At 38.1% G+C, this 21,709-nt stretch overlaps 1 protein-coding gene across 3 annotated transcripts in view; it reads right to left on the bottom strand.

The window, feature by feature from the left end:
• Nucleotides 1–21,709, bottom strand: part of SLC12A6 (solute carrier family 12 member 6) — a 107,879-nt gene that overhangs the window by 46,134 nt on the left and 40,036 nt on the right. For 2 of the 3 annotated variants that reach the window (XM_054450505.2, XM_054450507.2), the window contains exon 2: nt 1,795–1,839. The exons of the other annotated variant lie outside the window; for it this stretch is intronic. In XM_054450505.2, the coding sequence (XP_054306480.1) occupies nt 1,795–1,839 (45 nt within the window). The remainder of the gene's footprint in view (nt 1–1,794; nt 1,840–21,709) is intronic. 3 annotated transcript variants of the gene reach the window in all.

A 21,709-nucleotide genomic window follows, 5' to 3' on the forward strand; every position in this document is an offset into this window, starting at 1 on the left:
ACTATTCTAAGTCTTTAATATAGAAAGAACAAAAAAGGAGTATCCCAGTTTCTTCAACTAATCCTCTGAAGTTTTTACTTTCCCTACTTTGGACTTTTTGATAGCTTATTTTTCCATAGCTGCTTTACACATATTTAAACAGCTAAAAGCTCAGCAGTGATCAAAATAAGCCTCAAATCAAAGCATACATAGACACACAAGTGTTAAATACTAAATAATATACTAAAAATTACTTAACCTCATGTACACTGAAGGAAGTATAAATAAAAAACCAGAGATGCCATTTTCACCTATTAGGTAAAGAAACTATTTTAAGATTAATAATACCTGTTTTTTTTTTTTTAATTATAGAGAGTCAAGCATTACTCCATACTGGTGAGAGTTTAAGCTGATGTATCTTTTTAAAAATGTACATATCTTTTGAGTAAGGAATTCCACTGTTAGGAATTTACCCTACAAATATACTGGCATTAAAACTGATATATCTATCTTATATACTGGATTAAAGTATAAGATATTCATTGCAACACAACTTACAACAGTAACACACTTGGAAATAAATGCTCATGAGCAGGAAACTGGCTGAATAAAATTATAGTGCAGGAGCACAATGAAATACTCTTCCATCACAAACAAAGGAATGAAGCAGAACTTTATGTACTAAGATGTCCAAGGTAAAATGTTAAGTAAAAAGAAGCAGTCTCTATAATAGAACAGTCCATTTACTATAACACCATTGATATAAAAAGAAAAAGACAGTCATATATAATACAAAAATTTATAATTAAAAATTTATAGAAGAATTCCCAAGAAACTGTCAACAGCAAGTACTTTTAAGAGGTGGAAGTAAGGTGGTAAGAAGAAGAGATACTTTTACTTTCTTTATATATGCCTTTTGTTTGAGCTGAATGCCTCATCAGAGTATGTTTCTTTTTACATTTTGAAAATTTATCAGTCCTGAGGTCTTGCGAAATTCCTGTCAAGGCTGGGCGCAGTGGCTCACATCTGTAATCCCAGCATTTTGGGAGGCCGAGGTGGGCGGATCACAAGGTCAGGAGATGGAGACCATCCTGGCCAACATGGTGAAACCCTGTCTCTACTAAAAATACAAAAATTAGCCGGGTGTGGTGGTGGGCGCCTGTAGTCCCAGCTACTTGGGAGGCTGAGGCAGGAGAATGGCGTGAACCTGGGAGGCGGAGCTTGCAGTGAGTGGAGATCGCACCACTACACTCCAGCCTGGTGACAGAGCGAGACACTGTCCCCCCAAAAAAGAGAAATTCTTGTCAAATTATGCACTTACTTTAAAGAAGTGGTACCCAGAGGAAGTAAATTCATTTCCATAATTTGTTTCATAGATGAGGAACTGGAACACCAAATTCTAAGGACTGCTTAAGGACATACTGTTTATTAAGTACTTTCAATAATTAAAAAGGTGATCAAAAGGCCAAGAAAAGTAATAAAAAGGGAAAATTAGCTGCAAAGTCAGATATTATAAAGGTATTATAATATCTTCTTTTCCAAATTATCTTTAAAAAAATTCTAGTTCTTAGATTTTTTTTAACCATAGACCATGCAAAATTACTTTTTAATTTAACTGAGTCTTAGTAATCAATTATAGAAGTAGTTTCCTAAAACTTGGCAAGTTGGGAATAGAAACAGCAGGAAAAAAGTTGTTGGGTGGGAAGTAGAAAAGGAGGGAATAGAAAATAGAATCAGAGAAGGGAGTAATGTCTGTTAGGATAAATGAGTTAAGGGTGACTTTGGATAGAGTCAATTCCCACAGTAATACTATACCTAACAGTTGGCTGTGTTCCCCTGTGATGGAGTTCTGACTCAGGTCTGAAAAACAAACAATTGAAAAGAAAAGAAAAGAAATGAATGATCAAAACAAATAATTTCTTTAAAATCAGCAACAAAAGTCAACCAAGGAAATAAGCAAAAAAATTAAAAAACTTATGAAATATTAATGTGAAGATAAAAAAATAGAATGAACTAGTGTAAAGAATGATCACATTGCTCAAAAAGTTAAACATAATCACCATCAGCAATTCTACTCCTAATTATACTTCCAAAATAATTCAAAACAGGGACTCAAACAGATACTTTACCACAAAGTTTATGGCAAAATAATTCACAATAGCCAAAAGGTTACCAGGTATACTTCTACAGATGAATGAATCAACAAAATGTAATATATACATACAATGGAAAATTATTCAGCTATAAAAATGAATGGAATTCTGATACATGTGACAACATGGATGAATGTCGAAAACATTATGCTAAGGAAAACAAACCAGACACAAAAAGATAAATATTATATGACTCAATTTATATAAAATGTTGAGAAAGGGCAAATTTATGGAGATGGAAAGTAGATTAGAGGTTACTAGGGGCTGGGTGGACTAGGGTATGGAATGCTATTGCTTAAAGAGTACAGCGTTTCTGTTTGGGGTGATGAGAAATTCTGGAAGCAGATAGTGGTAATGGGTGTACAACACTGTAAATGTAATTAATGCCACTGAGTTGTATACTTAAACATGGTTAAAATGGTAACTTCTGTATTGTATGTATTTTGCCACAATAAAAAGTAAATTAAAAAAAATAATAATCACACAAATTTGACCAAGCAGTAGTTTCATAAAGTAGAAGGATGATTCAGGATTGTGATATGAATTATATTTTTAATGACGAAGGAACATTTTAATGACAAAAAAACTTATGGCTGTAACAGCTCAAAGTCAAGACATAAATAAAGCACTTACTACTATTAGCAGATATGTTCTAGTAGTTTGACTTTAAGATACACTGACTAAATTGGCTTTCATAAATATCAATTTCTTTAGTAATCTGAAATAAAATTAGTGGCAGTAAGCCAAGTTCCTAATGCAAGAGATATTGACAATCATCATTTAACAGTCAACCACTTGCTTATTTTAAAGGTTTGAAAAGCACTAAGAGCTAAAAACAGAAAAGACTAAGCTCCACTTTCCTCAAAGACTAAATCTCTTGAGATGCTGATGATTCTGGCTTCCTTGAATGTGCCTGGGGTAATAAAAATAATTTTTGACCAGGGGTTATGTGAACAATGGGGAAAAAAGTTACATCTTTATTTTCACTAACCTCTAACTGAAGTTAAGGATTTTCTACAGCTATGATGTATGCAACAGATTACATAAAAGTACCTGTGATTTTGTCTAACAATAAATCTCAGATATTTTTACATCACATTATTGTTTTAGACAAAATTCAAATGTCTTCCATAGTCCACATATGTTTTATATATCATTTAATTAACACTTTAAGCATCCCAGACAGAAAGAAACAATCAGAATACTTAACAAATTCCAGTTTCTGATGTATACTGGAGTATACACTATACATTTTAATTAAGGAAGTAAGGTAGAAACCTGATTTCTACCATAGAAGTTTTAAATGCTATTTGAACATTTAAAAATTTATTTTCAGGGGATTTTTTTCCTTAATTTGGTTTGAAAAAGGGAAATTTGAAATGTTCCTATTCTAGAATATTTTCCCCAAACATACCAGCAAGTGAATTCCCAGTTTTTACTTTAAACTTATCTCACTTCCCATCTAAATAAAGGACACTGGGGCTGGGTGCAGTGGCTACTGCCTGTTATCCTAGTATTTTGGAGAGCTGAGGCAGGAGGACCATGAGGCCAGGAGTTTGAAACCAGCCTGAGCAACACAGTGAGACCGCATCTCCATGAAACATTTTAAAAATTAGGTAGGCACAGTGGCGTGTGCACCTGTAGTCCCAGCTACTCAGGAGGCTTAGGCAAGAGGTTCCCTTGAACCCAAGAGTTAGAGGCCCCAGTGAGCTATGATGATGCCACTGCACTCCAGCCGGGTGACAGCGAGACCTTATCTCTCCCCCAACCCCCCACTATATATACATATTCTTGCACATAAGACAAAGTAGGAATGTTCTTGCACATAAGACACAGTAGGAATGTTCTTGCACATAAGACAAAGTAGGAATGTTCTTGCACATAAGACAAAGTAGGAATAACAGTTCTGTTGTCACTCTCTCTCTTAGGGAAAATTGGGCCCTATCATTATGGAGAAAGAAGCATGTAGGTGGCATGAAAAGAAGAATAGAGAAAGCATAACAGAATTTTAGAACTAGAAGAACCTTGGTCATCATCTAAACCTACTCCAGTGACTCTAGAGGAAAAGCTGGGGAAGGGTTATCACATCATTTATTTTTCTCTTTAAATCATACCAACACCTCTCCTTCAAGATTCTGATTCCCAGCCATAGTCACTAATATGAATACCTTGTATCTCTCAGGTTTGCAAGAACAGAGAAGTTGAGAACCTCATATTTTAATGTTTATAGTTCTAAAAAACTAATGCCTGGGTTAATCAGTGGCTAAAGACACATCATACTACTGCCCAAAGAAAAAGGTTATAGTCTTTTGCTTTCAGAACTTATGTTCTTGCTTCTCAATATTCTGTAATTCTAACTTTCTTGTTCTAAAACAAGGTATGATAGTCTAAAACAAGTTATTTGAAATTGCCAGGGAATACATCCTATGAAGAGAAATAGGAAAACATCTCAGATAACTCTGGCAGACTAGGTGTGGTTTTAGAGAGGAAAAGATAAATGACTTTTCCTTTAAAAAGAATTAGCTCGGCCAGGCGCAGCGACTCACGCCTGTAATCGCAGCACTTTGGGAGGCCGAGGGGGGTGGATCACCTGAGGTCAGGAGTTCGAGACCAGCCTGACCAACATAGTGAAATGCCATCTCCACTAAAAATACAAAAATCAGCCGGGCGTGGTGGCGTGCACCTGTAATCTCAGCTACTCTGGAGGCTGAGACAGGAGGATGGCTTGAACCCAGGAGGTGGAGGTTGCAGTGAGCCAAGACCACGCCACCGCACTCCAGCCTGGGCAACAAGAGTGAAACTCCATCTCAAAAAAAAAAAAGAAAAAAATTAACTCCTCTATTGTGTAATATACTTTCTTGCCTTCTAAGCTGTGCATACATGATGTATGTATACTCTCTAGACAAGCCAGGAGTCTTACTTTGAACACCCTCCTATACTTCAGATGAGTAGAAACAAGTCTTTTTATTTTTTTTGAGATGGAGTCTTGCTCTGTCGCCCAGGCTGGAGTGCAGTGGCGCGATCTCGGCTCACTGCAACCTCCACCTTCCAGGTTCAAGCAATTCTCTAACTCATCCTCCACAGCAGCTGGGATTATAGGTGTCCGCCACCACGCCCGGCTAATTTTTGTATTTTTAGTACAGTTGGGGTTTCACCATGTTGGCCAGACTGGTCTTGAACTCCTGACCTCGTGATCCACCTGCCTCAGCCTCCCAAAGTGCTGCGATTACAGGCATGGGCCACTGAGCCCAGCCAGAAACAAGTCTTTTGTGTAGTTCCCTACAAGTTCAACTTAGATTTTTATTTTTCATTTATTATAATTGAAAAATTATGGGCAATCCTTGACACTTATTTAGTTAATCTGAAGACTAACCTCCAAGAACCTGCAAATCTTTTATTAATAAATATAAAAGCTAAAACAAGGCTGGGAGCGGTGGCTCACACCTGTAATCCCAGCACTTTGGGAAGCTGAGGTGGGTGGATCATGAGGTCAGGAGTTCAGGACCAGCCTGGCTAATGTGGTGAAACCCCATCTCTACTAAAAATACAAAAATTAGCTGGGCAAGGTGATGCGCCCCTGTAATCCCAGATACTCAGGAGGCTGAGGCAGAGAATTGCTTGAACCTGGGAGGCGGAGGTTGCAGTGAGTGGAGATCGGGCCACTGCACTCCAGCCTGGGCGACAGAGCAAGACTCCGTCTCAAAAAAACAAACAAAAAACAAAACAAAACCAAACAAAAAAAACAAAGAACTAAAACAAAAGTCAATCTGGGAGTACACAGGCCCGTGAACCCACTAGAATGAAACTAGTTTTGCCTGTAAAAATTACAATTGTTCAATGGATTTAACTTGAAGGGCGTTTCTGGGTTTGCAATCCAAATTGTGCAGTCATCATGCTAACACTGCTGAGATATGTCTGAGCACCTTTCAATTGTTCTGTGTCTAAACTCCCTCATTTACCACTTTTCCTGACTATGTCATTGGTGAGGGCACACCCAAGTTTGCCTAAGACTGGGAGTTGTCCTAAAGATTACTCAAAATGACATTTATTTTAAACCAGATTATTTTCTCTAATAGGAACTATGTGCCAATAATGTCACTAGTTTTACCCTTTGATGGCCTTCATAAATAAAGCTACTCTTAGGACAAAATACAATCAAGTTATAATCAAAAGCCAGAGATACTCTATAAGTCAAAATGATAGACCAAATAAAAAATAGAAACAAACCATATATGTATTAAAAATAGGTAGATGTAATCAGAAAAATGAACTGAAAATATTTCCTTGTAACAGTAATGATATGGTAGTTTTACAAATAAGCACTTGCTCAATATATTTAACTTATCTCGGGTAAACAGTAAGAATGAAGATTTTAGTTTCCTGCCATGCACCTGGGAGAATGGAGACAGAGTGAAATGATTGTGGGTGGTACTCACTTGCAAAACTGCCTCTGTCAAGTTTTTCTGAAGAGCTTTATTATTTTCCTTAGTTTGCCAATAGTAATAGTCTTTGAGACTATTTTGAACAAAATTTCCTTTGAGAATCACTTTGTTTACCATCATTGGCAGATAATTTGAAGCAAATAAAGGCTAGCTGGTATCTTGTAGCTAAAACACAGGGTTAGAAGGTTTTAGTCTTTATTAAATCTAGAATCAGTAATATAATTAAATAACACACCAACAGCAGAAATTGTTGCCCAATTCTTTAGATAAAGAAGTAGGCATGACCAAGCGCATATACATCAGAATTAAGACTATTATGCTACTGGCTGTATTATCTAGACATATCACAAAAGTTGTTTCAGGAAAACAAACAACTAAAATGACTAGTCTTAACACGTAAGGCATTTCTAACCTTCTTAACTCCCAGTTTTTAAAAAAAACCAAAGCGTCATCATCATCAAAAGAAACAATTCCAACTCAATTAAACTAAGATAGTTAAAGATGGAACCAAATTTGGGGATGTAAACTAGTATAGCCACTAAGGAGAAGAGTATGGAGAGGACTCAAGAAAAGTACAACTAGAACTACCATATGATCCAGCAATCCCACCGAGCATTTATACAAAGCAAAGGAAATTAGAAAAATTAGTATATCAAAGAGACACCTGCACTGCATGTTTATTGAAGCACTATTCACAGTAGTCAAGATACGGACTCAACCTGGGTGTCCAAAAACAGATGAATGGATAAAGAAAATGTGGTATGTATATACAATAGAATACTATTCAGCTCTTAAAAAGAATAAAATCCTATCATTCATAGCAGTGTGGATGGAACTGAAGGACATTATGTTAAGTGAAATAAGCCAGGAACAGAAAGCTAAACACCACATGTTCTCATTCATATGTGAGAGTCAGAAAAAAAATGTTGATCTCATAGATGTAAAAATTAGAACAGAATATACTTGAGGGTGAGAAGGGCATGGGTATGGGCGGAGGGCAGGGGGATAGGAAGAGATTTGTTACAGGATACAAAAGTATAGCTAGATAAAAAAAGAGTAAGTCTAGTATTCTACACTATTGAAGGATGATTACGGTTAACAATAATATATTAGCCTCAAATAGCTAGGAGGAGGATATTGAATGTTTCTAATACAAAGTAATGATAAATGATTGAGACAATGGATATACTAATTACACTGATCTGATCACTATACTTTAATAGGTATTGAAAAAAAGATGGAACCAAAGACAATTACTCTAACATTCACATTTATTAGATTCTGCCTCTCTATATGGGTAGGCTCTCATCTTGTTGGGAAAACAAGGTGAACTAAGTCAAAATCTGAAAAGCCCATCCTCTTTACATAATATATTCTAAATTTATAGCAATGAACTAGTTAGACCTAGAAAAACTAACATGAGATTAATGAGGTTTAAATAAATGAGTAAGCCGGGTGCAGTGGCTCACGCCTGTAATCCCAGCACTTTGGGAGGCCGAGGCGGGTGGATCACGAGGTCAGGAGATTGAGACCATTCTGGCCAACATGGTGAAACCCCGTCTCTACTAAAATACAAAAAATTAGCTGGGCATGGTGGCGCATGTCTGTAGTCCCAGCTACTTGGAAGGCTGAGGCAGGAGAATAGCTTGAATCCAGGAGGCGGAGGTTGCAGTGAGCCAAGATCGCGCCACTGCACTCCAGCCTGGTGACGGAGCAAGATTCTGTCTCAAAAATAAATAAATAAGTAAAAAATAGTAGGCAATTTTAGGCAAAGTAATTAAGCAATAAGATGGCAATGTAAACCAGTGCATACAAAAAGTTAATTCTTTATCTTTCTACACTACCTCATAAAGGACAAAAATCCTTATTTTAATTTTTAATGTAATGAAAATATAGTTTAAAAAAGATATATAGAGCCTACATATGCCAAAAAAAAAAAAAGCTAAAGATCATTAAGCTAAAATGTGTACTTTAGTCCACACCATCTGCTACATAGTGGCTTGTGTAGACAGTTAACCATGAACAGAATAAGCTGCGATAGTAGCATGGAACTACACACACTACTGCATGTACAGTGTATAGTCCTTAGTGCATAAGTATATATTCCTTAGTATATTAATAGGGATTTGGTGAGAAATGGTTTGGGGCAGGGATTGTAAGTAGACTTGTCAAATCTATTTAATAGATAAGTAGACTGCTCTAAAGTGTAATTTCTCATACCCTTCAAAATGCTAGTGACTGCCTAGCTAATCTCCAAAAGAAGAATACAATATTCAGCATTCCTAAACATGTCGGAAAAGATCATTCATTTTGTATCAAATACCTTGTATAATTAGTGTCCTATGATATATACTTTGGGAAACGTTGAACTAATTCCTATCAATATACTAAGGTTAAAAGATAACTCCCTGGCTGGGCACAGTGCTTCAAGTCTGTAATTCTAGCTACTCAGGAGGCTGAAGCTGGAGGATTACCTGAGGCCAGGAGCTTGAGGCCAGCCTGGGCAACATAGCAAGACCCCATCTCTTACAAAAGAAATAAAATTAGCTGGGTGTGGTGGTGTGTGCCTGTCATCTCAGCTACTCAGGAGGCTGAAGTGAGAGGATACTAGAGCCCAGAAGTTCAAGGCTGCAATGAGCTATGATCACTCACTCACTCACTCACTCACTCATTCATTCACTCAGCACTATTTCCATTAAGCCAGTATTTTCAAAATTTGCCCGGTTACAACAGTCATGGGGTATTTGTTAAACTACAAATTTCTGGGTCACATAACTAACCCTAATGACTCAATTTTATGGGAGGAGGCTGAGATTCTGTAGTTTTACCAAGTGCCTCAGATGGCTACTATAAAACTTCATTCGTTCAACCATTCTTGTGTTTAAATATCTGAGTGACTAATAAGTCCCAGTCATTTTTCCATGTGCTAGGGATAGAAGGTAAATAAGAAAAAGTTTCTTTTGTCATGCAGATATGGGAACATCAATAAGAAAAGAAAATTAATAGCCGGGCATGGTGGCTCACGCCTGTAATCCCAGCACTTTGGGAGGCCAAGGCAGGTGGATCACCTGAGGTCAGGAGTTCAAGACCAGCCTGGCCAACATGGTGAAACCCCATCTCAACTAAAAATACAAAAATCAGCCAGGCGTGGTGGCAGGCACCTGTAATCCCAGCTGCTTGGGAGGCTGAGGCTAGAGAATCACTTGAACCTAGGAGGCAGAGGTTGCAGTGACCGGAGATTGCACCATTGCACTCCAACCTGGGTGACAAGAGCGAAACTCTGTCTCGAAAAAAATAAAAATAAAAATAGAAAAGATAATTAATAATCAAGATAATTTCAGCTGATGGTGTTATAAAGAAAATAAAGAAGGGTGATTAGAGAGGCTATTTTTTATTGGGTGGACTGTCAGGACCTTTCTGAGGAGGTAACCCTTAAGGTGAGACTTGCATGAAAAGAAGCCAGACATATGAGGATCCTGAAAAGACTGATCAGGGCAGAGGAACAGCTGTGAAAAGATCCTAAGATGGGAATCAGCTTGGTATATTTAGGAAATATTAATGTAGCTAAAGCATAGTGAGTAACAAAGTGTTTTTTTTTTAAAAGAGGGTAAATTAGGTAGGCACTACATCTTGTAGTGTAGCACACTATAATAAGGAGTGTGAATTTTACTCTGAAAATGACGTAAAATGATTGAAAGGTTAGCATTTTTTTTTTGAAACAGGGTCTTGCGCTGACATCAAGCTGGAGTGCAGTGGTGCAATCATGGCTCGCTACAGCCTCAACCTCCCAGGCTCAAGTGATCTTCCCGCCTCAGCCTCCTAGTAGCTGGGATCACAGTCATGGGCCACTACACCCAGCCAATTTTTTGATTTTTTTTATGGAGACAGGATCTCCTTATGTTGCTTATGCTGGTCTCGGTCTCAAACTCCGGGGCTCAGGCGATTCTCCTGCCTCAGCCTCCGAGGATTACAGGTGTGAGCCACCATACCTGGCCAGCATAATTTTTTAAAAATGCAGGCTGCTGGTTTGAGAATGGATTGTAGGGGAGACCAAGAACAGAAATGGGGAAACCAGTTAGAAGTTTACTGAAGAAACCACAGAAAGACATGATAATGGCTGTAGTGAAGCTGATGGAGGGAGGCAGGTTGACGATATCTTACGGAAAGAGAGCTCACGGGCTAGTCTTCAAAGGTAATGTCCATATTATTTTCTTTGTTTCTTTTCTTTTTTTTTTTTTTTTGAGACAGAGTCCTGCTCTGTTGCCTAGGCGGGCGCCATCTTGGCTCACTGCAACCTCTGCCTCCCAGGTTCAAGCGATTCTCCTGCCTCAGCCTCCCGAGTACCTGGGATTACAGGCACCTACCACCACGCCCAGCTAATTTTTGTATTTTTAGTAGAGACAGGGTTTCACCATGTTGGCCAGGCTGGTCTTGAACTCCTGACCTTGTGATCCACCTGCCTCGGCCTCCCAAAGTGCTGAGATTACAGGCATGAGCCACCGCGCCTGGCCCATGTTACTTTGAGATCTGTAGCTCTTTGATTCATGTATCCAGTAAATATTTTCTGAGAACCTTCTACATGTGAAACACTATTCTAGTTACTAGAAATGTAGTAACAAAATCCCTGCCATCAAGGAGCTTAAATTTTAGTGGAGAAAAGACCAACCAGTAACCTATGTCGAGAACAGTAAGCTATAAAACAAATAAAAAAGCTGAGTAAAAGAATACAGAGGACTAGTGGGAGAGTGGTTTGTGTGCACACTTAGATACTCAGTCTGAAAGGCCTCTCAGATAATGTGACATCTGAGCAGAAAATTGAAGATATCTAACCATACAAATATCTGCAGGAAGAACAGTTAGTGCTAAGCGAAGCAGGTATGTATTGACATGTTTGATGAATGGCAGCAAGGAGACCGGATTATCAGACAGAATAAGCAAGTTGAAAGTGACAGAGTATGGAATAAGAGATCGATATAGATGTTGGAGGAGGAAACATAGATCACGTGCGGCCTTGTAGGATATAGTCAGGATTTTTGTTTTTGCTGTGAGATAAGAAGCCATTGAAAGGTTTTGATTTCTGTTTTAACATGATCACAACAGCTATAGTGTGGAATGAGCAGATAGCAGGGGCCAAGCAAATAAACAGAAAAAAGTTAGAAGGCTTTTACAGTGGTCCAAGAAAAGATAATGGTAGTATGGATCAGATCGGAAGTACTGGAGGTAATGAGAAGTGGTCAGATGCTGGATATGTTGACTAGCCTAGGTATGTTTCAAAGGAGGGACTGACAAGATTGGCATGCTGATGATTGGCTACAGGGTGGGAGAAAAAGAAAAGGGTCAAAGATATTTCCACAGCAATTAGATGAACAGAGATGCCATTTACCATTTACTGAGTTGGAGACTGACAGAGAGCTAGCAATCTAATTAAAGGCACAGTGCTTATGATTTTTTTTTTTTTCCAAGCCAGCTTAGTAGGGAATCCTGTGTAGTGGAAAACCAGTGTGGGTTTTTAAATTAGGTGTGAGGTTTCCATGTACCCACCAAATGGTAGTAAGAAAGAATTCATTTAAAGAGGTGGAAGCAATCCAAGTGTCCACTGATGGATGAATAAACAAAATGTGCTATATATGTGTGTATACATATATATATACACACATATATATACATACATACAATGGAATATTATTCAACCTTTAAAAAGGAAGGAAATTCAGACACATGCTACAACATGGATGAATCTTGACATACACTAAATCAAATAAGCTAGTCATACAAAGGCAAATTCCATATGATTCCACTTATATTAGTTATCTAAAGGAGTCAAATTAATAGAAACAGAAAACAGAATGGTGGTTAACAGGGGGTGGTAGGGAGTAGAAAATGGAGAGCTGTTCATTGGGTATAGAAGTTCAGTTTTGCAAAATGAAAAAGTTCTGGAGATCTGCACAACAATGGAAATACTCTTAACACTACTGAACTATACACTAAAAAATGATTAAGATGCTAAGTTTTATTGCTTTTTTTTTTTCTTTTTCTTTTTAAACGGTCTTGCTCTGACACCCAGGCTGGAGTGCGGTAGCACGATCTCAGTTCACTGCAACTGCCGCCTCCCGGGTTCAAGCAATTCTCCTGCCTCAGCCTCCCGAGTAGCTGGGATTACAGGCACGTGCCACCATGCTCAACTAATTTTTTTGTATTTTTAGCAGAGATGGGGTTTCACCATATTGTCCAGGCTGGCCTCAAACTCCTCACCTCAAGTGATCTGCCCACCTCAGCCTCCCAAAGTGTTGGGATTACAGGCGTGAGCCACCATGCCCGGCCTTATGCTATTTTTTTAAGCCACAATTTAAAAAACTGTATTTGACTCCGTAGGCTTTTGGCAAATACATTGTGGTCTTCATTAATAGCATTTATAAGTCTAAAAGGAGAGCTCCATTTTCCATTTTTAAAATTTCCCTGCCTGGGCACGGTGGCTCACACCTGTAATCCCAGCACTTTGGGAGGGTGACGTGGGTGGATCACTTGAGGTCAGGAGTTTGAGACCAGACTAGCCAGCATGGTGAAACCCCGTCTCTACTAAAAATACAAAAAATTAGCTGGGTGTGGTGACAGGTGCCTGTAATCCCAGCTGCTTGGGAGGCTGAGGCAGGAGAATTGCTTGAACCTGGCAGGCGGAGGTTGCAGTGAGCCAAGATTGTGCCACTGCATTCTAGACAAAGTGAGACTCTATCTCAAAAATAAAAAATTTCCCTAGGTGCATTAATTATGCAGCAACCTTATCTCCTAATTCACAAGATATGTGCTCATACTATGCTTCAAAAGAGGACAAATAATAAAGCTTAAATATGATGACGCCTAGTGCAGCTACAGAAATTACTTATAACAATTTGCTTGAAAAAAGCCAATGAAGAAGTAAAGCAAAGCAAATGCCAAAGCAAATACTTTTTTTTTTTTTAATACTTTAAGTTCTGGGTTACATGTGCAGAATGTGCAGTTTTGTTATATAGGTATACACGTGCCATGCTGGTTTGCTGCACCCATCAACCCGTCATCTACATTAAGTATTTCTACTAATGTTATCCTTTCCCTATCCCCCAGGCTCTGGTGTGTGATGTTCCCCTCCCTGTGTCCATGTGTTCTCGTTGTTCAACTCCCACTTATGAGTGAGAACATGTGGTGTTTGGTTTTCTGATCTTGTGACAGTTTGCTGAGAATTATGTTTCCAGCTTCATCCATGTCCCTGCAAAGGACATGAACTCATCCTTTTTTATGGCTGCATAGTATTCCATGGTGTATATGTGCCACATTTGCTTTATCCAGTCTATCATTGATGGACATTTGGTTGGTTCCAAGTCTTTCCTATTGTGATTAGTGCTGCAATAAACATGTGCATGTGTCTTTATCGTAAAATGATTTATAATCCTTTGGGTATATGCCCAGTAATGGGATTGCTGGGTCAAATGGTATTTCTAGTTCTAGATCCTTGAGGAATCACCACACTGTATTCCACAATGGTTGAACTAATTTACACTCCCACCAACAGTGTAAAAGCATTCCTATTTTTCCACAACCTCTCCAGCATGTGTTGTTTCCTGACTTTTTAATGATTGCCATTCTAACTGGCGTGAGATGGTATCTCATTGTGGTTTTGATTTGTATTTCTCTGATGACCAGTGATGATGAGCATTTTTTCATATGTCTGTTGGCTGCATAAATGTCTTCTTTTGAGAAGTGTCTGTTAATATCCTTTGCCTATTTTTTGATGGGGTTGTTTGTTTTTTTCTGGTAAATTTGTTTAAGTTCTTTGTAGATTCTGGATATTAGCCCTTTATCAAATGGATAGATGGCAAAAATTTTCTCCCATTCTGTAGGTTGCCTGTTCACTCTGATAATAGTTTCTTTTGCTGTGCAGAAGCTCTTTAGTTTAATTAGATCCCATTTGTCAATTTTGGCTTTTGTTGCCATTGCTTTGGTGTTTTAGACATGAAGTCTTTGCCTATGCCTATGTCCTGAATAGTATTGCCCAGGTTTTCTTCTAGGATTTTTATGGTCCTAGGTCTTATGTTTAAGTCTTTGATCCATCTTGAGTTGATTTTTATATAAGGTGTAAGGGGGTCCAGTTTCAGTTTTCTGCATATGGATAGCCAGCTTTCCCAACACCATGTATTAAATAGGGAATCCTTTCCCCATTGCTTGTTTTTGTCAGGTTTGTCAAAGATCAGATGGTTGTAGATGTGTGGTGTTATTTCTGAGGCCTCCATTCTGTTCCATTGGTCTATATATCTGTTTTGGTACCAGTACCATGCTGTTTTGGATACTGTAGCCTTGTAGCAAAGTTTGAAGTCGGGTAGCTTGATGTCTCCAGCTTTGTTCTTCTTGCACAGGATTGTCTTGGCAATGCGGGCTCTTTTTTGGTTCCATATGAAGTTTAAAGTAGTTTTTTCCCAATTATGTGAAGAAAGTCAGTGGTAGCTTGATGGGGATAGCATTAAATCTATAAATTACTTTGGGCAGTAAGGCCATTTTCATAATATTGATTCTTCCTACCCATGAGCATAGAATGTTTTTCCATTTGATTGTGTCTCCTCTTATTTCCTTGAGCAGTGGTTTGTAGTTCTCCTTGAAGAGGTCCTTCACATCCCTTGTAAGTGTATTCCTAGGTATTTTATTCTCTTAGTAGTAATTGTGAATGGGAGTTCACTCATGATTTGGCTCTCTGTTTGTCTATTATTGGTGTATAGGAATGCCTGTGATTTCTGCACATTGATTTTGTATCCTGAGACTTTGCTGAAGTTGCTTATCAGCTTAAGGAGATTTTGGGCTGAGACGATGGGGTTTTCTAAATACACAATCATGTCATCTGCAAACAGAGACAATTTGACTTCCTCTCTTCCTATTTGAATACCCCTTATTGCTTTCTCTTGCCTGATTGCCCTGGCCAGAACTTCCAACACTATGTTGAATAGGAGTGGTGAGAGAGGGCATCCTTGTCTTGTCCAGGTTTTCAAAGGGAATGCTTCCAGTTTTTGCCCATTCAGTATGATACTGGCTGTGGGTTTGACATGAATAGCTCTTATTATTTTGAGATATGTTCCATCAATACCTAGTTTATTGAGAGTTTTTACCATGAAAGGCTGTTTAATTTTGTTGAAGGCCTTTTCTGCATCTGTTCAGATAATCGTGGTTTTTGTCATTGGTTCTGTTTACATGTTGGATTACGTTTATTGATTTGCTATGTTGAACCAGCCTTGCATCCCAGGGACGAAGCCCACTTGATCATGGTGGATAAGCTTTTTGATGTGCTGCTGGATTCGGTTTGCCAGTATTTTATTGAGGATTTTTGCATCAATGTTCATCACGGACACTGGTCTAAAATTCTTTTTTTGTTGTGTCCCTGTCAGGCTTTGGTATCAGGATGATGCTGGCCTCATAAAATGAGTTAGGGAGGATTCCCTCTTTTTCTATTAATTGGAATAGTTTCAGAAGGAATGGTATCAGCTCTTCTTTGTACCTCTGGTAGAATTTGGCTGTGAATCCGTCTGGTCCTAGACTTTTTTTGGTTGGTGGGCTGTTAATTATTGCCTCAATTTCAGAACCTGTTATTGGTCTATTCAGAGATTCAACTTCTTCCTCGTTTAGTCTTGGGAGGGTGTATGCATCCAGGAATTTATCCATTTCTTCTAGATTTTCTAGTTTATTTACATAGAGGTGTTTATAGTATTCTCTGATGGTAGTTTGTATTTCTGTGGGATAGGTGGTGATATCCCCTTTATCATTTTTCATTGTGCCTATTGGATTCTTCTCTCTTTTCTTCTTTATTAGTCTTGCCAGCAGTCTATTTTGTTGATCTTTTCAAAAAACCAGCTCCTGGATTCATTGATTTTTTTTCTTTTTTTTATTATTATTATACTTTAGGTTTTAGGGTACATGTGCGCAATGTGCAGGTTAGTTACATATGTATACATGTGCCATGCTGGTGCGCTGCACCCACTAACTCGTCATCTAGCAGGGATTTTGTGTCTCTATCTCCTTCAGTTCTGTTCTGATCTTAGTTATTTCTTGCCTTCTGCTAGCTTTTGAATTTGTCTGCTCTTGCTTCTCTAGTTCTTTCAATTGTGATGTTAGGGTGTTGATTTTAGATCTCTCCTGCTTTCTCTTGTGGGCATTTAGTGCTACAAATTTCCCTCTGCACACTGCTTTAAATGTGTCCCAGAGATTCTGGTATGTTATGTCTTTGTTCTCATTGGTTTCAAAGAACATCTTTATTTCTGCCTTCATTTCGTTATTTACCTGGTAGTCATTCAGGAGCAGGTTGTTCATTTTCCATGTAGTTGTGTGGTTTTGAGTGAGTTTATTAATCCTGAGTTCTAATTTGACTGCACTGTGGTCTGAGAGACAGTTTGTTGTGATTTCTGTTTCTTTTACATTTGCTGAGGAGTGCTTTACTTTCAATTACGTGGTCAAATTTAGAATAAGTGCTATGTGGTGCTGAGAAGAATGTATATTCTGTTGATTTGGGGTGGAGAGTTCTATAGGTATCTATTAGGTTCACTTGGTGCAGAGCTGAGTTCAATTCCTGGATATCCTTGTTAATTTTCTGTCTCGTTGATCTAATATTGACAGTGGGCTGTTAAAGTCTCCCATTGTTACTGTGTGGGAGTCTAAGTCTCTTTGTAGGTCTCTAAGAACTTGCTTTATGAATCTGGGTGCTCCTGTATCAGGTGCATATATATTTAGGATAGTTAGCTCTTCTTGTTGAATTGATTCCTTTACCATTATGTAAATGTCTCTTTTGATCTTTGTTGGTTTAAAGTCTGTTTTATCAAACAGACCAGGATTGCAAGCCCTGCTTTATTTATTTATTTATTTTTGTTTTTCATTTCCTTGGTAGATCTTCCTCCATCCCTTTATTTTGAGCCTATGAGTGTCTCTGCATGTGAGATGGGTTTCCTGAATACAGCACACTGATGGGTCTTGACTCTTTATCCAATTTGCCAGTCTGTGTCTTTTAATTGGAGAATTTAGCCCATTTACATTTAAAGTTAATATTGTTATGTGTGAATTTGATCCTGTCATCATGATGTTTGCTGGTTATTTTGCTCATTAGTTGATGCAGTTTCTTCCTAGTCTTGATGGTCTTTACAATTTCGCATGTTTTTGCAGTGGCTGGTACTGGCTGTTCCTTTCCATGTTTAGTGCTTCCTTCAGCTATTTTAGGGCAGGCCTGGTGGTGACAAAATCTCTCAGCATTTGCTTGTCTGTAAAGTATTTTATTTCTCCTTCACTTATGAAGCTTAGTTTGGCTGGATATGAAATTCTGGGTTGAAAATTCTTTTCTTTAAGAATGTTGAATATTGGTCCCCGCTCTCTTCTGGCTTGTAGAGTTTCTGCCAAGAGATCAGCTGTTAGTCTGATGGGCTTCCCTTTGTGGGTAACCCGAACTTTCTCTCTGGCTGCCCTTATCATTTTTTCCTTCATTTCAACTTTGGTGAATCTGCTAATTTAAAAAAATGTTTTTTTTGTAGAGACAAGGTCTCCCTATGTTGCCCAGGCTGGCCACAAACTCCTGTTCTCAAGTGATCCTCCTGCCTCAGCCTCCAAAGTGTTGGGATTAGAGGTGTGAACCACCATGCCCAGCCAGGGCTGATAGGTAATTTTAAAAGCTGGTTGAAAGAGAGAATCACACACACACAATAATGGCTCATACATTAATATTTCAACATAAAAGTGTATAAACTTTCAAATGTATATTAATTCACCAATCATTTTGTAAAAGCGATACAACTATGCAGATTGAATTTATTCATTTTCTTTCTTACACCCATAAGGCATAAGTCTGTGATTTCCAACTTTGGTTTAAAGATACTTATGAAGCAATATCTATATTCTTTTCAAAGCTTTGTCACTGCCCCACTCCCAACTCTTTTACAGGTCTCTTGTCTACTGCTAATTTAAATACTTCCCTCCACTGCCACCCTGAGACGGAGTCTTGCTCTGTCACCCAGGCTGGAGTGCAGTGGTGTGATCACGGCTCACTGCAACCTCCGCCTCCCCGGTTCAAGCAATTCTCCTGCCTCAGCCTCCTGAGTAGGTGGGATTACAGGCACCCACCACCATGCCAAGCTAATTTTTGTATTCTTAGTAGAGAGGGGGTTTCACCATGTTGGCCAGGCTGATCTCGAACTCTTGACCTCATGATCCACCCACCTTGGCCTCCCAAAGTAATGGGATTACAGTTGTGAGCCACCGCACCCACCTCTAAATGCCTTTTTTTTTTTTTTTAAGAGACAGGGTCTTGTTCTGTTGCTCATGATTGAGTTCAATGACATAATCTTAGGTTACTGCAATCTTCAACTCCTGGGCTCAATCAATCCTCCCACCTCAGTCTCCTGAGTAGCTAGGATTACTGGTGTGCACCACTATATCTGGCTAATTTATTTGGTAGAGACAAAATACATCACCCAGGCTGGTCTCCAACTTGTGGCCTCAAGAGATCCTTTTGCTTCTCCTCCCAAAGTGCTGGGATTACAGGCATGAGCCACCACACCCAGCCTTAAATAAGTGTTTAATGACCTGCTAAATAATCCATATTAGCTTTTATAGACACAACTCTAATTTCCCTATTCATATTACTCTACTTTCCCTATTCATATTACATCAATTTGTGTAATATTTGGTTAAATTATGGATTTATAATAAATACAAGTGTCATGAATAATTTTGGGACCAATAAAAGTCTCCTAGTAGACATAACAACAATAGAAAGAATTATCAACAGTTAGCACTTATTAGGGTACGTATGTGATAGACACCTAAACGTTTTACCTGTATTATCTCATTTACAGCAATCTCATCCTATGCTGTAAGTACTATCATGATTATTCCATTTTACAGGAAAGGCAAAGGGAACCTCCAGGATGATGCTGAAGACAGAGCCTACTATGACAGCTGTGCAACTATCCCAGAGACCAGACATGAGGCAGAGTGAAAAGATACCACAGGATTGGGAAGCAGGTTAAGCTCAGGTGAGATACTAGCTCTACCAAATGTTATTAGTGTAACCTTGGGAAAATGAGTCAATACTTCTTAGCCTTAATTTACCATCTATGCAATAGGAATAATACTATATCACAGAAAATTGAGATAAGCCACAGAATGATCCTCAACAGACATAATAATAATTATATGCTACAAAGAGTCATGGTGACAAATTAGAATTTAGGTAGCTGGGCATATTTCTTGGAATTCTAAACATTTTGTAGTACGATAGTACTGTGGAAAATATCAAAGTAATGTGGTTGAATTCTTAGCACTGATATACACATTGATTTATAATGATACAGTCATGTGATAATAATAGTTTGAGTCACTATTCTTGTATCAAAAAATTTGATACATTTATAGTGTGGACCAAATACACATTAACATACAGTTTGGAGGCTGGGTGCGGTGGCTCACGCCTGTAATCCCAGCACTTTGGGAGGCCAAGGTAGGCGGATCCCTGAGGTCAGGAGTTCAAGACTAGCCTGACCAACATGGAGAAACGCTATTTCTACTAAAAATACAAAAAATTAGCCAGGCATGGTGGTGCATGCCTGTAATCCCGGCTACTCGGGAGGCTGAGGCAAGAGAATCGCTTGAACCCAGGAGTTGGAGGTTGCAGTGAGCCGAGATCGCGCCATTGTACTCCAGCCTGCGTGACAAGAGTGAAACTCCGTCTCAAAAACACACAAACACAGTTTGGAATGTTGTGATACAATTAATTATAATAGTAATTGTTAAGGACTGTTTGTACATTTCCCAGTACAATTTTATTAATGACTCCAATTCAAATAAACAATGATAATTTAATTCCATAAGTTTTAAACATGCCTAAAGCTGTGTTGGATGCTGTGGGGAACAAGAGTGAGCATAAGATATTTCCTGACATTAAGCAGCTCATAATCTAGTTGAAAAATCAACTTCAACTTAAGAAACTAAGAAAGAATGATGGTAATAACAGTATCTTACACATAGTAACATTTTACAGTTTTTAAAATATTTTCACATATTTCTTTTGGTTCTCATGATAACCCTGTGATACAGATAGGAAATATTAAAAAGCTAAAGCAAGATTAGGCTCAATGGTTCGTCCAAGGCAAACTGAGTGTAAATTTCAAAGAAAGACCCGCTTGAACCTGGATTCTGATTTGTCTACTATATTATACTGGTTGTTCCTAAAATTTAGGTAATATATAAATGAATGAATAATGGTAATATAAATAACTTTTAATTATCAAGGGAAGATAATTATCTAAGGCACAAGATCACAACAAGGCATGTATGAAATAATTACAAATAGTCAAAGCAGGTATCTGGTGCATGGAACTACACAGTGACGACAGATGGCCACATCGATGTGTTGCTAATGCAGCAGAGTTCACAAACATTGCTGACCCAGGTAAGACTTCCCCATCCCTTTTTGCCAAGAGCATGGCAGAACACAGAGAAGGTAAAGGAAAGCTCATGTGGTTATGGAATCCAACACAGAGTCAGGACTGAAGGTAGAGAAATTAAGAAGAGATAAAGAACATCCACATAGAAAAGTAGATATGCTTCTACTTTGATATTTGAAAAAAAATTTTAGTAACCAAACTATTTTACTTGTGTTATTTGTATACTTCTGATTACTCCCTAAGAATCAAATTTTTGAAAATTTAACTACAAATGTTTATTAAGTTCATTTTCTACTAAACATCTTGATAAGTTTTAACTGCGATTCTACCTTCTCCCCTCATCCTGCAATTAACCCAGCTAACCCGAAAGCTGGAAGCACTTTGCCAAATATCATTTTTAAAAATGTTTGTGCTAGAATATCTTTAAAATCTCTTCAAACGTTGCTAATCTCTTTTTTAACAGGCTTAGTCAGAGCCTAAGCTTGGCAACAGTATCTAACAAGATTAGCTGCTTTATTGTATCTATTTTTAATTTATACTCTATTTATGGCAAGCATGCTGGTATTTCATTTAGTGACAACGTTCCTTTTTAAAAGGAAACCATAAAAGCAGTGACTCAATTTAAGAAAAACATTAAATAAACGCAAAGATGATCTATAAAAATGGAAAGATTACAAAGGTAGTCTCTAAAAGACTGAAT

Source organism: Pongo pygmaeus, chromosome 16 (genome assembly GCF_028885625.2).
Source record: "Pongo pygmaeus isolate AG05252 chromosome 16, NHGRI_mPonPyg2-v2.0_pri, whole genome shotgun sequence".
Classification (NCBI taxonomy): domain Eukaryota; kingdom Metazoa; phylum Chordata; class Mammalia; order Primates; family Hominidae; genus Pongo; species Pongo pygmaeus.